The following is a 15,641-nucleotide window of genomic DNA, read 5'->3' on the forward strand; positions in this document are numbered from 1 at the left end:
CATCCCCAGGCTTGCACCATGCTCTCCCTGAGCACTGTCTCCTTGAACTGAGAAAATTCCTCTTGCTCGCCTGGGATGGAGAAGTGTGTATGCAGGAACCTCTTGGTCAGTGTTCCTCAACCTGTGGGTCCCCAGATGTTGGACTACAACTCCCATCATCCCTGAGCTCTGGTCTTGCTAGCTAGGGATGATGGGAGTTGTAGTTCAACAACATCTGGGGACCCAAGGTTGAGAAAGGCTGCTCTAGGTTGTAGTCAATGTGAGTCCTACTCAGAGTAGTCCCACTGAAATGATCAGACATGACTAATTTAGGTACATTCATCTTAATGGCCTACACAGAGTAGGATTAACCTTGGACGCAACCCTCTGCATGTAAGAAGAGCCTGCTGGATCAGGCCAATGGCCCATCTAGTCCAGCATCCTGGCCAAGCTGATGCCTGAAAGGAAATTCGCAATCAGGACTCAAGCTCCTCAGCATTCTAGCCTCCTCTCGTATTTTGATTGTGGAGGTAGAGCATAGCCATGATGGCTAGCAACCGTTGACAACCTTATACTCCATGAATTTGTCTAATCCTCTTTTAAAGCCATCCAAGTTGGTGGCCATCAAAGCTTCCTTTGGGAGCAAGTTCTTCAGTTTAACTATATGCTATGTGAAAAGTCCTTTTTTAAACTTCCAACACTGAGCATCCACGAGTTCTACTGTTCAGAGAGATGGAGAAAAGCTTTTCTCTATCCATTTTTTCCATGACATTCAAAATTTTATAAACTTCTAGCATCTCACTTTTCACTCATCTTTTCTCTAAACTCTTTTCTTAATCTTTTCCAACTCTGCAATATCCTAATAAAAAAAAATTCCTTTTAGTAGCACCTTAGAGACCAATGAAGTTTGTTATTAGTATGAGCTTTCATGTGCATGCACACTTCTTCAGATACAGTGGTACCTTGGGTTACATACGCTTCAGGTTACATACACTTCAGGTTACAGACTCCGCTAACCCAGAAATAGTACCTCGGGTTAAGAACTTTGCTTCAGGATGAGAACAGAAATCATGCTCCGGCGGCACAGTGGCAGCAGGAGGCCCCATTAGCTAAAGTGGTGCTTCAGGTTAAGAACATTTTCAGGTTAAGAACGGACCTTCGGAACGAATTAAGTACTTAACCCGAGGTACCACTGTACTGATTGTTCAGATTTGCTGATCAGCCAGACGCCCATTCCCCCCACCCTTCTGAGTAATACCCCTCCCCACCCTCTCACTATATATAAGGGTCTGGTGACTTCTGTTTCAGTGTATCTGAAGAAGTGGGCATGCACGCGAAAGTTCATACCAATAACAAACTTAGTTGGTTTATAAGGTGCTACTGGAAGAAATTTTTTGTTTTGTTTCAACTATGGCAGACCAATATGGCTACCTACCTGTATCTACAATACCCTTTGTGAGGTGATGTGATCAGAACTGTACACAACAGATGTGTATAACAGCACTTTTAACAGGGATGATATCAGCAATTTTATTTTCAATTCCTTTCCTAATGATCCTTAGTGTGGAATTTGCTCTTTTCACAGCTGCTGCACACATTTTAATTGAGCTATCTACTATGATCCCAGCCAAGGCCTTTTTCCTGGTGCGTCACATGAATCAGACCCCATGAATGTATATATGAAATTAAGATATATATTTTTTGTCTCAACATGCATCACTTTATACTTTGCTCTGTCATACATCACTCTGATTTTTGTGTGGCTGGAATGCAGCCTTGCCTACAAAGAGTAACATCTGTAGCCCTGTCCACTTTCCCCTCTAGGCTCACCCACCACCGTGTGGTCCCCAAAATCCTGCTTGCAAAGTAATGTGGGCCCCCACGCTGAAAACAGCTCCCCAAAGAGAAAGAGAAGCAACGTCAGGTGAAGGAGCATGGACTTCAAAAGAAATACCAAGCTGTTTGAGCAGTTCTGACAACCACATGAGACTCACTCACCCTGCTGAGCTGATCTAAGAGTCTTTGGTTCTGTTCAGAGAGTTCCTGGACTGCCCTCGTTTTCTCTCGGTCAGCTTCTCGGAGGTGAACCTGTTGCTTCTCCAGCTCATCCTGGAGTTGCTTCACATCGCTTTCCAGCTCCGACACTCGTCCTTCCCACTCTCCTTCTTTGTTCTCAAACCGTCGCCTTAGTTCATGCTTCTCTTGTTCCAAGTGCTGTGTAACAGGGGAGAAGGAGGGGGAAAGGGTCAAAATGTCACTGTTCCAACCCTTTGCGCTTTCCTGCTGCCATGCACGTTTTTTTAAATTAAAAAATGCACGACTTAAGTCACATCGATTCCAGCCAGGCCTGCCCAAAGACATTTTGCTTCTCTGGGGTCAAGTACTAGATGGTGCCCTTTCTCAGTTCCACGTAAGGAAGCCAGAAAAACTGGTTAACTGAATCCTCTTCGAGGCATCTGCAGACGGTAAGCATCTTCCAGCAGCAATTCAACTGCATTCCAGAACTTTGGTTTGCACCTAAAGGACCCCTGCAGAAGTTATTATTATTTTTATTGTGCATTTGTGATTATTTGTACTCATGGTGGTTTTGCAGCAGTGTGGTGGGATCCTGCTTTTTAATACTCTTTGGGCCTGCAAAGGTTTTGGGGCAGACATACAGCTTCATTTACAATCTGTGCATGTCCCATAAATTCCCTCTGATAAACCCAGTGCAGACTGATTCATTTTTTTATTTTATTTTTTAAAGATTTTTATTGAAACAGCAAGAAAAAAGAAGAAAACACAAATACCAAATTACACACAGGAATAACCATAGACACATAATTTTCTTAGCAAACAATAAAACATACATTGGTCTTAACACTAAAGACCCAACCTCCCGTCTATTCCATATTTCGATTTCATATTACTTATTGCCAATACACACTTCTATCATAATTAAACTTTTTCTTAATATATCTAATTTCTTATATCTGCCTTGCGACTATTGCTGAAGTTCCTCGAATGCTGCAAAAGAATTTAAACTACCATATTTATAACCTCCCATTTTGAAACAAATTCCTGTTTTGATTTATTCTTTATTTTTTCTGATAGACCATGGATCCAAAAGCTGACAGAATATGCCGAATTAGATGGTCTAGCACAGTGTTTCCCAACCTTGGGCCTCCAGCTGTTTTTGAACTACAATTCCCATCATCCCTGACCATTGGTCCTGCTAGCTAGGGATGATGGGAGTTGTAGTCCAAAAACAGCTGGAGGCAGACTGATTCATTTTGGCAAATGGGGTACTGCCCCACCAACCTTGGTCTGCCCTCAACCAGCCCCCATCTGCCTTTCTTCCTACTCACATTCAGCCCACGGAGTGGCACTGCCTGCCAGCATCCTTCTCTTTAGTCTCAGAGTTGCCGTTGTAAGACTCAACAATAAGGAAAATGGGGACAAATCTAGAATTACAGGCTGGATTCAGCTAAATATTACACTTGTGGAAGTCTGTGCAAGGATACCCACTAGCACAACAGAGGTTTATCACTTCTTTTCCCCTGTGCTCCCCCAAATTGGCTCCAGGGAATTAATAATAACAAATACTAATCATATTAATAATAACTTATTATTTATACCCCGCCCAGCTGGCTGGGCTTCCCCAGCCACTTTGGGCGGCTTCCAACAAAATATTAAAATACCGTAATGCATCAAACATTAAAAGCTTCCCTAAACAGGGCTGCCTTCAGATGTCTTCTAAAAGTCTGGTAGTTGTTGTTCTCTTTGACATCTGGTGGGAGGGCGTTCCACAGAGCAGGTGCCACTACCGAGAAGGCTCTCTGCCTGGTTCCCTGTAGCTTTGCTTCTCACAGTGAGGGAACCGCCAGAAGGCCATCAGCACTGGCCCTCAGTGTCCAGGTAGAACGATGGGGGTGGAGACGCTCCTTCAGGTATACTGGGCCGAGGCCATTTAGGGCTTTAAAGGTCAGCACCAACACTTTGAATTGTGCTGGGAAATGTACTGGGAGCCAATGTAGGTCTTTCAAGGCCTGTGTTACGTGGTCTCGGCGGCCGCTCCCAGTCACCAAGGGGATTTGAGAGGTGCAGAGGGAGACGAGGAGAGATAATTCTATCAGGAACGACATGCTTGCGCTGACATAATTATTGTAATAGCATGATGCTGAATTCCACCCTACCGGTCCCACCAGTGTGATATCCTGTAAGTTTTTATACCACAAATGTCCTGGTGTGTGTGTCCTAGTTTGCTGCATTATAGCACCCAGCATCACAGAAAAATTAATAAAGAGGAATTACATGCAGAAAGTGTAGTGTAAATCTACCACTAATCCACTATTATTGCATCAGTGACATGTTGCCAAATATCCCCACGAAAAGATCCATCTTGCTGAATGCTGTTGACACTGACTGGCAGCAGCACTCCAGAGTTTCAGACAGAAACCTGTCTAAGCCTTTAAAGAGCTGCTGTCAACAGTTCTGTAGTACAAATGAACAACCACACCCTAGGCCAGGGGTAAGCAAACTTTTTCAGCAGGGGGCCAGTCCACTATCCTTCAGACCTTGTGGGGGGCCGGACTATATTTTGAAGGGGGAAAATGAACAAATTCCTATTCCCCACAAATAACCCAGAGATGCATTTTAAATAAAAGTACACATTCTACTCATGTAAAAACACCAGGCAGGCCCCACAAATAACCCAGAGATGCATTTTAAATAAAAGCACACATTCTACTCATGTAAAAACATGCTGATTCCCAGACCGTCCGTGGGCCAGACTTAGAAGGCGATTGGGCCGAATCCGGCCCCTGGGCCTTAGTTTGCCTACCCCTGCCCTAGGCTAACCCCAACCTCTCTCACCACCAAAGGAACGCAAGTGAACAGCAGAGAACCTGCACAAGCAATGCTGACACAAAACCCCACATATATTAAGTAAAATAGAAACATCGCCACCCGAACCCAACCCCACTCATCTTTCTCCCCCTCCACCTCTTTCCCCCTTTTCTTCCTAATGTCTCAACAAATGAAACCGATTTGTAAAAAATGTTACATGGGGGGGGGGATAAGAGAGACATTGCACATATTTTTGTAAATCAATAAAATATTTAATAAAAATACATTGAAAAAAAACAAAACAGTTCTGTGGTAGATAGATCAAGGGTTCAGCCCAGTGTAAAGCAGCTTTCTATGCTTCTCATGGATTTCAGGCAGGGGGTGTTCCCAGCCCTAACTGCAGACACCAGCAACTGAATCTTCTGCATGCAAAGCAGTTGCCCCACCACTGTGCTTTGACTCTTCTCCTAAAAGTAAACATCCCTGTCCTCATGGTTCGGAACAAAGGGTTAACTTAAATGGGAAAATGGAGCAGCTTTATACCAAGTCAGTATTGTCGTGGGATTCAATCACATACCAGCAAATTCAGGTCACACAATTATGGCTAATTAGGAGGCCTTTTGCAGCATACCTGCTTCCTGCAAAAGAGGAGACTTTCCAAGCTAAGGAAAGCATTGGGACAATGCTATGAAAAGTGTGGAATAGCACCTGCTTTGAGGCAATGTCATCTAACCTCCCTGCAAACAAATCAGAATGAATGCTCATTAAATAGCCACCATTGTCCAAACTCTTTTATTTTATTTATTTATTTATTTATTTAAAGATATTTATTGAAGTTTTACAAAAACATAAATTTAAAAAGGTCATATAAAAAGAAAGAAATACAAAAAAAATAGAAAAATACATAAAAAAGAAAAAAGAAGAATAAAAACAAATCCATTTTTTGTAACCCTAACTCATTATCTTATTTCCTTGGCCTCCTCACACCTCCCCTTTTTGTATTCCCATTTAAGTAATCAAATCAGCAAATCCTTACCCTCTTTCGTTTATCTTAACGCTGTATCTTAACATATTATAACTCTATATTTTCATCCATTATCAATTCAATTTTGCATACTCTTGTTAACTTTGTTGCTAATGCCACTTATTTTCAATCCAACATAATTTTAACATTCATTAATTTTACAGTATTTCTGCAGATAATCTTTAAATTTCTTCCAGTCTTCTTCCACCAACTCTTCTCCCAGGTTATTTATTTTTAAAGATTTTGTTGATTTACAAAAGTGTGCAATGTCTCTCTATCTCTCTGAAAACAAATCAAGATAAATCGTTCTTTCGCCAAACCTTTATTAGGCATTACAGGTACAGACCATCTTAAAACATCCATATTTATCAAGATGAATGCTCAATAAACAGATCATCTGGGAGCACACCCAAAGTCTCTTGTTCTCTTAAATAAAAACATAAGAATAGCCTGCTGGATCAGGCCAGCAGGCAGAGCATAGCCACCAAGGCTAACAGTCACTGGTATCCTTATCCTTTGCTGCCATTCCTCCCTTGCTTTCCCCTCTGCCTAAAACCATTCCCTAGAACACCTGTATGATATCATCTCTCCTTCCTTCAAATTCCTCCAGGTGAACAAAGGAAGTTGTTTTATACCAAGTCAGACTCATTGGTCAATCTAGCTCAGCGTGGTCCACACTGACTGGCAGTCACTCTCTAGAATTTCAGACAGTGATTTGTCCCAGCCTTTCCTGGAGAGGCAGGGGATCAAACCTGAGACCTTCTGAATGCATCTACCACACGGTAAGCTTTTAAAGCAACCTTATTACATTTTTAGCGCCTCATCTCCAAGTAGATTCAAGGATAAAAAATGAATAGCATTTATATAATTCTGATTGTCCAAAATGCTCCAGGCACACGATTTCAGCATGACCATGCTCCCTGGGTCTGATGGGAGCAGTGGCGTAGCGTGGGTTGTCAGAACCCGGGGCAAGGCAAGTAATTTGCACCCCTAACCCGTGGATTTGCGCCCCCTAACCCTAACCCCCAGATGTTGCGCCCGGTGCAGCCGGCCCCCCCTGCACCCCCCACGCTATGCCACTGGATGGGAGTTGTAATGAAAATATCTGGAGGGCATCAGGCCACTTGCTGCTGCATCATCATCATCATTATTCTTATTCTTATTCTTATTCTTATTCTTATTCTTATTCTTATTTACCCGCCCTTCACCCTAAGGTCCCAGGGCAGGTTACAGCATTGAAACACAATATAAAAACTATTTAGCATTAGTTTGGGTTTTTTTACTGCAGAGGGACTGAGTGAGTTCATATCGCAGGTCACAAGTAAGTTTATATCGGAGGCAAGAGTTGAACAAGGGGATTCTAGATTCAGGCTCCATCTCTCAGGTTGCCATGCTGCATGCCTTTAGAAAAAAAAAGCCCAGAGTGTTCAATGGGCCTTACTCCCAAGAAAGTATGTGAGTGCATACAGGATTGAAGCTGTTGCATCTAGTGCAATTGCATGAGGAATGATTGAGAACTCAATGACTACATATTGTCACTGAAATAAACTCATGATGGGCCAGAGACCAGTGTGGCCTACATGTTTGTGGAAGGTGAGAGAAACTTGAAATATGGGGAAGCAGAAGATGGTGCCCAGCAGGGAACAGCTGTAGCTTAGTGGTAGAGCACCTGCTTTGCATGCAGAATGTCTCAGGGCTGGAGTGACCGCTGCCCCAAATCCTGGAAAGGTACTGCCAGTCAGGGTAGAAAATACTGAGCCAGATGGACTCCATATAGCGAAGGGCCATAGCTCAGTGGTAGAGCACCTGCTTAGCATGCAGAAAATCCCAGGTTCAATTGCTGGGAACATTCCCTGTGTGAAATCCATAAGGAGCATAGGAAGCTGCTTTATACTGAGCTGAACTCCTGATCCATCTTGCTGTTCAGGGATGCAGGAGAGGATATATTGTTTGGTTATAGCCTTTCCAGCTTGTGTTAACAAATTCACAATTTAGCAGAGTAACATTTCCCTTTTTAAACTCACAGCGAATGCGTTTGCTCAGGCTCACTAAAGCCTCTATAATAACTGTTCTGGTATTTTCCCCTTATTCCCTCATAAAAGATAAGACACGACACAGTCTTCTATAAAAGTATTTAAAAAAAGTTTACTCACTCACATTCTGTTCACAATCGGATCCCAGAAGGCAGACTTAGCTTAGAAAAGTAACATACACCTGGAAACTATCTCATAAGGAGACAGTTCCTCTCTTGGCTAGAAGCCAAGAGAGCATCTTTGGCTAAGCAGATGTTGCTTCTCTGACGAAAATAGTCATAGAGAGAGAGATGGCTGTCCTGCCCTATGCTTTTGTCGTTACCTGCACAGGTGAGGCCACACCCACCTCTAGTCACATGCAGAGGAAGTCTGTCCCAGCCCAGAAGGAAACAGGAAGTTTACCTGCTGGCTGGACAAACATTCCTCCCATGTGTAAACATGTTCACTCTAGGAATGTTGTACTTGACTGCTCTTGTGTTTCACATCCCACACTTGCTGAGTACTATTGACACTGACTGCTGGCAGCAGCTCTCCAAAGGTTTCTGTCTGAAACTCTAGAGAACTGCTGCCAGTCAGTGTCAACAGTAGTCAGGAAGGTGGAACATGGGTCAAACCCAAGGCAAGGCAGCTTTCTATGTTCTTCGTTGGCCTTTAAGAAAAAGGTCGGTGCTAGATGTATGCAAAACAGTTCATACTAGAAGCAATTTATAGAACGCTCCATCACTCCTGGATACATAAAGGGTCTCTCAGTGGTTTCCTTGTGTTTCCTAAAGCATTAATGCTGGAGGTCATGAAAAGCTCATTTGGAGGATTTAGTGCAGTCATTTCCAGGCATGAAGGAATTAAGGTCATTTTATATAGAAAGAGGGTGGGGGAAAATACAGCACCACACTAGGGCTAATAGATGGAATTTCAGGAAAATTGTCATTTTTGTGCTTTTTTCATAGAAGTTACAGGCTGGAGACAAAACACTCTCCCTGTCTAAGAGTCAAAAGCAGTTTGAAAGGGGAATTGATGATGTGGTGAATATTTATTTATTTTATTTATATCCCAACTTCCCTTCAATAAGCTCAAGGTGGCATACACGGCTGTCCCCCTCCCCAGGGTGGCTGGTCTCATCCCATCTCACTGTCTAGGGCCAGCAGGGGCTGATGGAAGTTGTAGTCAAAAATATCAGCAGGGCACAGGGACAGCTGCTGTAAACTCTATAGTATTGAATTGCCTCTACCTGTTCTGGAGGCTAGGACCCGAACCAATGGATTCAAGTTACAATAAAGAAGATTCTGACTAAACATCAGGAAGAATTTTCTGACAGTAAGAGCTATTCAACAGTGGGACAGACTTTCGCAAGAGATGGTGGACCATGGGTAGGCAAACTAAGGCCCGGGGGCCAGATCTGGCCCAATCGCCTTCTAAATCCGGCCCATGGACGGTCTGGGAATCTGCGTGTCTTTACATGAATAGAATGGGTCCTTTTATTTAAAATGCATCTCTGGGATATTTGTGGGGCATAGGAATTCATTCATTTTTTTCCCTTCAAAATATAGTCCGGCCCCCCACAAGGTCTGAGGGGCAGTGGACCAGCCCCCTGCTGAAAATGTTTGCTGACCTCTGTGGTGGACTCTCCTTTCTTGGAGGTTTTTAAGTACAGTATATAAATCAAACTCAAAACAGCCTAGTAGGTATCCGCATTAGAGTTGTTTGCAATGTGCTCTAAGTGGGGTGTCCCTTGGGGCTTAACTTGGAAACTACAGCTGGTATAGAATGCAGCAACTAGGTTGTTGACTGGGGCATTTCTTCAACACAGTATGACACCTCTGAGGGTGCTGCATTGGCTGCCAATATGCTACCAGGAACATTTCTCTTTGTAAACTACTTTGAGGGTTTTTTAAACAGTCAACTGGTGTATAAATTTTATGAAATGGAAAGGAAACATTTCAAGGTTTCTACTTTTAGCATTGGGACCAGCTTACCTAAGGGACCGCCTCACCTAATATATACCTGCCCAGCAACTGCAGTTCTCAGACAGGCACTGCTGAGGGTGTATTTAGCTTGCCCTAGAAACTAGGATTTCAGGATTTTAAGCCCAGCCCTCTGCAATCAATTACCAGCCAGAATTGCACAGGTGCATCACATCATGTTGTTTAGCTCCCTAATTAATACCGTTTTAGGCTTTCCTTGATGGCTGACCCAGTCACTTACACAATACTGATTGCTTATTTGCAAAAAGAGTTTTGTTGCTTTCTAGAAGTGGTAAGACAGGGTTTTAGAAATGATTTTATTGCTTTTAGAAATGGGTTTTGTGTTTTATCCTGTACACTGCTCCAGCGGCTTCTGTTAACTAAGTAACTAAATGCTTAGTGGGAAGGAGAGCAGGTATATCAAGGACCCAGCCAGACATCCTTGTTACTGCGCATTCATTATCATTTGGTGCTCATGGCAATATCAGGGAAGTTATACATGATCCTGCCTTCAGTATTGTTTACACCTGCAGAACTCTTGGTGCAAGTGTTCTGTTTTGTTTTTGTTTTGTCCTGCTTTTGTTGCGCTATTGAGCAAGGGTGCTCCTCTGGATGACAAAATGTATTAACACTGGGGAAGTTTCACAGAGAATATAATAAAATAGAATGGTACGTGAACGGTCCAGTATAAACCTATACTCTTAAACTACGGTGCCCAGAATTAGTTGAAGGAAAGAATGTGCTTGAACGTTGACAGCATAGCTGTCAACGTTTCCCTTTTTTAAAGTGAAATTCCCTTATTCCGAATAAGACTCATCACAAGAAAAGGGAAAAATTGACAGCTATGGTACACAGCCTACGTGGGACGCGAGTGGCGCTGTGGGTTAAACCACAGAGCCTAGGGCTTGCCAATCAGAAGGTCGGCGGTTCGAATCCCCGCGACGGGGTGAGCTCCCGTTGCTCGGTCCCAGCTCCTGCCAACCTAGCAGTTCAAAAGCACGTCAAACTGCAAGTAGATAAATAGGTACCACTCCGGCAGGAAGGTAAACGGTGTTTCCGTGCACTGCTCTGGTTCGCCAGAAGTGGCTAGTCATGCTGGCCACATGACCCGGAGGCTGTATGCTGGCTCCCTTGGCCAATAAAGCGAGATGTGTGCCGCAACCCCAGAGTCGGCCACGACTGGACCTAATGGTCAGGGCTCCCTTTACCTTTACCTTTATACAGCCTACAGTTTCATCATCCCTGATCATTGGCTGCGCTGGCTGAGACTGGTGGGACCAGGAGTCCGACAACTTTTGAAGTGTTACTTGAACCACACCCCTGCCCTAAAGGGAACGAATCCACAGAAAATAAAAAAGGCATCAAGAAAGGGTGAGTGGTGACAGGGATATTACACCCATTCTCCCCCAGATCTGCCAGCCTCAGCACTGTCGGATGCCAGTGTCATTCAGGGCACACTGATTGGAGAGTGCATAGGCTAGCATGCTGTCTCCTCATCCAATCAGCTTGCCCAAAGAACTAGGCTAGGAGGGGCCTACAGTGGCATTTTATCCCTCCCCCTGACAACTGCCTGTGCTTGTTTAGGGAGGCCCTCTCACTCTGAGAATCAAGGCTTCAAAATAAGTTATGAAACCATGGAAAGTGCAAGTGGGACAGAGCATCGTCTTTGGAGCACAGCATAACTGCTGGGCAACTATGAGCATGTTGCTTCTTGCCAAACTTATCCTCCTACTTGCAAAAATTGTTTTTTTGTGGGTGTGTGTATGTGTAAACAGAAATGACACAGTCCAAATGCTAACAGGGTAAGACCAAGGAGTTACACGTGGAGCCTACCCAGGGTAAGACCACACGGAGCTCCAACTCTCATGTACAGAAAAAGTGAGGAACCTGTGGACCTCCAATTGTCGTTGGACTAAAGTTCCAACAATCCCTGGCAATTGCCCACACCGGCTGGGGCTGGTGGAACTTGCAGCCCAAGAACATCTAAAACAGGGAAGAGGAACCTGTGTCTCTCCAGATGCCAAGTCCCAACAGCCCTAGCTAGCATCATCAATGGCCAGGGATTATGGAAGCTGGAACACAGCCACCTCTGGAGGGTTATAGGTTAGCCAACCTGCTCTCATCTGTACTACTTAGGTGGCAATCCTTGGTCTCTCTCCCCCATCCCATTCTTTCTCAACTCCCTTTGAATGGGTAAAAGTAGGAGGCCTATAGAGGGGCTAGGGAATCTTTTTTCAGTGCTAGGGCCACACGCCCTTGTAGGGAGTCGCCTGTTGTTGGTGGGTGGGGTCAGAGGCAAAAGCAGATGGAACAATGTATGTTAATGTACCTTTGTACAGTGGGTTAGATTCTCTGCACACCCCTCCGTCTCTAAACTCCATCAAGACAAGCAAGAGGCATTACCAGAGTTTAAGGACATGTTTCCATCAGCCCTAACTAGCATGGTCACACTGGCTGGGGAAGATGGGAGCTGTGGTCCAGGACATTTGGAAGGACACCAAGTTGAAGACTGTTTTCTGTTGTATTTTAACGATTTTTTCCCCACCATTCATATGCTACTGTGATTTTAAAATAACTGTAAGCCACACTGAGCAGTACATAGGCCCTAGAAATGGAGAATGGAGAATACACATTTCTTTCTTTATGAAAATTCCAGACAAACAATAACACTCAAGAGGGTGCAAAGCAGGGCCAGAAGGAGATGTGGCTTGGGGAGAGTGGGTGTGGCACAGGAGAGTCCCAAGGGCCAGACAAAGAGGCCTGGAGGTCCTCAGGCTTCCCTGACTCTGAGCTTACCACAAATAGGGGCCATATGTTGATGGGGCTCCCAGCGCTAGAGTCTGGTCAGACGAAGGACATTTCTATGTTGGGTGCATGCAGTTTCTACATTTCATCTAGTGCTGGCACTAAATATGTCTTCTGTAGCATTAGAAATGATTAAGGGACATCTGGCAAACGTGGAGTAAACAGGGCCTTCCCCTCTCCTCTCAGGACTGCACCTTTCAGATACTTCAGGTTAGTTCAATATTACACAGAAGTTCTGCTCTTGGTCTGCTCCACTGCTCAAACCTTCTCCGTGGCCTTAGCTAGAGCCACCATGACTTGCTAGGCCCTGGCAGCACAATCTATTTGCCAGTACCCTGAATTCAGTCCTCTCAAATGTGGTTAGGTTCCCACAAATGGCAGTCCTGAGCATGGGCAGAATACTTCCCCCCACACTACAAACAGGAGACCCCGAGACCCAAACCTGAAGTCATAAACCCTTATGAGCAATGACAAATTAGAAAGTGTATGTCACAATCCAAGATGCAAAGGTCTTGGGGAAAGAAAGGGTGCAGCTGGAGTTAGCTGGTGGGAGAGGCTCTCTGCACATGCTCAGAAACTCTTCCTTCATCACCCCCAAAAGATGTTCTCTGCACATGGTCAGATGCCCTTTGGTTGAATATTCACACCCAGGGTCTAGACTGTAGACCCAAGAACACACACATCTGTTTTGGGACTTGCCACAGTGGTTCTGGGTCTAGGCCTTTGGTATACCCGAGTTCACATTAACTGTCCCCTGCTTGCACATCTGGGATTATGGGGTAGGAGGAAGTTCCGCGGCCCCCATCTCCGGGCAGGCCACCTGAGTCATAGACACGCAGCTCTCTCCCTTCCAGAATCAGCCCCAGCGAGGGGCGGCTTCCCCTTCCCCTCCCCTCCTCGCCCTCTTCGTCCGGGCCGCCTCACCTCCAGCTTATCCGTCAGCTCCTTGTGCATCCTCTCGTACTGGCGGCTCATATCCTGGTTGCGCTCCAGCAGCGCCTTCCCGAGCCGAGCGGCTAACAGCAAATCCTTCTCCTTCTGCCTCATCAGGGAGAGCAGCTCCGGCGGCGGAGCCGCCTCCGCCGGGCCCATGGACTCGGGCTCCCCGGGCGCAGCATCCCCGGCGGCGGCTAGCAGAGCCAGCTCTTCCTCCAGCTCCAGCTCTCCTTCCGAGCCGCCCACCTCGAAGGCCGAGGAAGAGGAAGAGGAAGCGGCGGCGGCGGGCCCGGCTGTGGGCGAGCTCCGGCTGTCCTTGGCTCCCCCCTCCGACGTCGACTGGGGCGGCCCTTGCAGTTCCATGCGGCAGGCGCTGTCCAGTTCCGATGGTGCTGAAACGGGCCCCAAGCAGAAAGCGGACATGGCCGGGCCCCGGGCCACTCCAGGCTACGAAAGCCAGCGGAGCAGGGAGCCCGGAGCCCGCAGCGGGGAGGGAGCCGCGTTTCTCCTCTCCTGCCTCTTCCGTGCGCCCCTGCGCGGAGGCGAGCCGAGCCGCCCTGGGCTTGCGCGCGGGGGCCGCCGCCGCCGCCGCCGCCGCCTACTCTGTCTCGCCGCCCCGCTGGAGCCGCGCGCTCTCAAGGCGATCGGGACGTCCCTCCCTCGGCCGAGTTAAAGCAGCAGCAGCAGTCGTCGTCGTCGTCGTGGCTTTTCTTCCTGCTGCTGCCGCCGGCCCAGCTTTGCAGCGCCGCTCCCCGAGCCCCATCTCCGCCGAGGCGCCTGCAAAACATCGCGCGGCCCCGGGAAGCTCGCGGAAGGCCGCCGCCGCCGCCGGCTGCTGCTGCACAAACAGCCAGCCGACTCGCAAGCCCGGCCCCCCGCCCCGCCCCTCGCCCCTGACGGCAGCAAACACCTGTTTGGCGGCCTGCTCTGATTCGCTGAGCAGGGTAGCTCCACACAAACTGGCCCACAGGTGCGGCCCCCTCCCCTCCCCGCAGCCCTGCCTTGACTTAACCCCCTGCATGCCCGGGAATTTTCCCTTCGCTCTTCTTGGCCTGGGCTGGCGCTGGGCCCAATTGTTTGATTTGCTAAGAAATTATCTCTTGCAGCTTCTGCCTTCTGGAAGAAGGTACTGTACAGGGTTATAAAGACTGGGACTAGCCGCCTGACAAACAGTTTCTATCCAAATGAGATTTTGGTTTGAAATGCAGTGTAAGGAGTCTCTATGGGAGTATACTGTATTTAAAAATGGGGTATCAGAATTTTTAGGGGGCTAACCAGGTTGGGATAGCTGGCATAGCAGGTTTTTGAATGTCTTATGTAGATTTTTTAAATTTCATTGTTCTGTATGGGATAATGACAATAAAGATTATCGTATCATATTTGTAGGCAGCTGCATCAAACAGCACATCTCTAAGGGCATTGCTCTTCTGCTCTCACCAGCAGACTCTGCGTTCAGGAATCCAGCATGTTGGAGCGGACCCCTATAAAATGTCTCCTCAGAAGTAAGGCCAGTGGAGTTCAATTACATCCCAGGTTGGTGGTGATAGCCTCTGGCTGCAATCCTAAAGGCGCTGGTTGGAGAGTAAGTCCGATTGAATTTGGCAGGATTTACTTCTCAGTAAACTGAGCTTCGGTTTGTGGTGTTAAATAGCTTCCCTCCCATGCCTTCTTCAGAGCCACTAAAACGAATTAGCAGATCCTCCCTGAATTCAAGGAAGGGTACCCTGGCGACTTAAAGACTTCAGTGTGGTAGCAAACTAAGTTCTATTCAGAGTAGACCGACTGAAATTAATTGGATCCAAGTTGCTGTTTTTACTACTACTACTACTAATAATAATAATAATTATACTACTAATAATTATTGGGACGCGGGTGGCGCTGTGGGTTAAACCACAGAGCCTAGGACTTGCCGATCAGAAGGTCGGCGGTTCGAATCCCTGCAACGGGATGAGCTCCCATTGCTCGGTCCCTGCTAATGCCAACCTAGCAGTTTGAAAGCATGTCAAAGTGCCAGTAGATAAATAGGTACCACTCTGGCGGGAAGGTAAATGGCGTTTCTGTGCGCTGCTCTGGTTT

At 46.3% G+C, this 15,641-nt stretch overlaps 1 protein-coding gene across 5 annotated transcripts in view; it reads right to left on the reverse strand.

Annotated features, from left to right (window-relative positions):
* Positions 1-14,447, reverse strand: part of BICDL1 (BICD family like cargo adaptor 1) — a 65,621-nt gene extending 51,174 nt beyond the window's left edge. The window contains exons 1-2 of one of the 5 annotated variants that reach the window (XR_014542394.1): positions 13,554-14,447; positions 1,978-2,193 (exon numbers count right to left, since the gene is read on the reverse strand). Coding sequence is in view for 4 of the 5 variants with exons in the window: in XM_083590155.1 (XP_083446281.1) it covers positions 1,978-2,193; positions 13,554-13,988 (651 nt within the window). In the remaining variant the exon portion in view is untranslated. The remainder of the gene's footprint in view (positions 1-1,977; positions 2,194-13,553) is intronic. The other 4 variants (XM_083590155.1, XM_083590156.1, XM_083590157.1 and 1 more) reach the window with 4 other exon arrangements.
* Between the last annotated feature and the right edge of the window lie 1,194 nt (positions 14,448-15,641).

Source organism: Podarcis filfolensis (assembly GCF_964270895.1).
Source record: "Podarcis filfolensis genome assembly, chromosome: 16".
Taxonomy (NCBI): Eukaryota; Metazoa; Chordata; class Lepidosauria; order Squamata; family Lacertidae; genus Podarcis; species Podarcis filfolensis.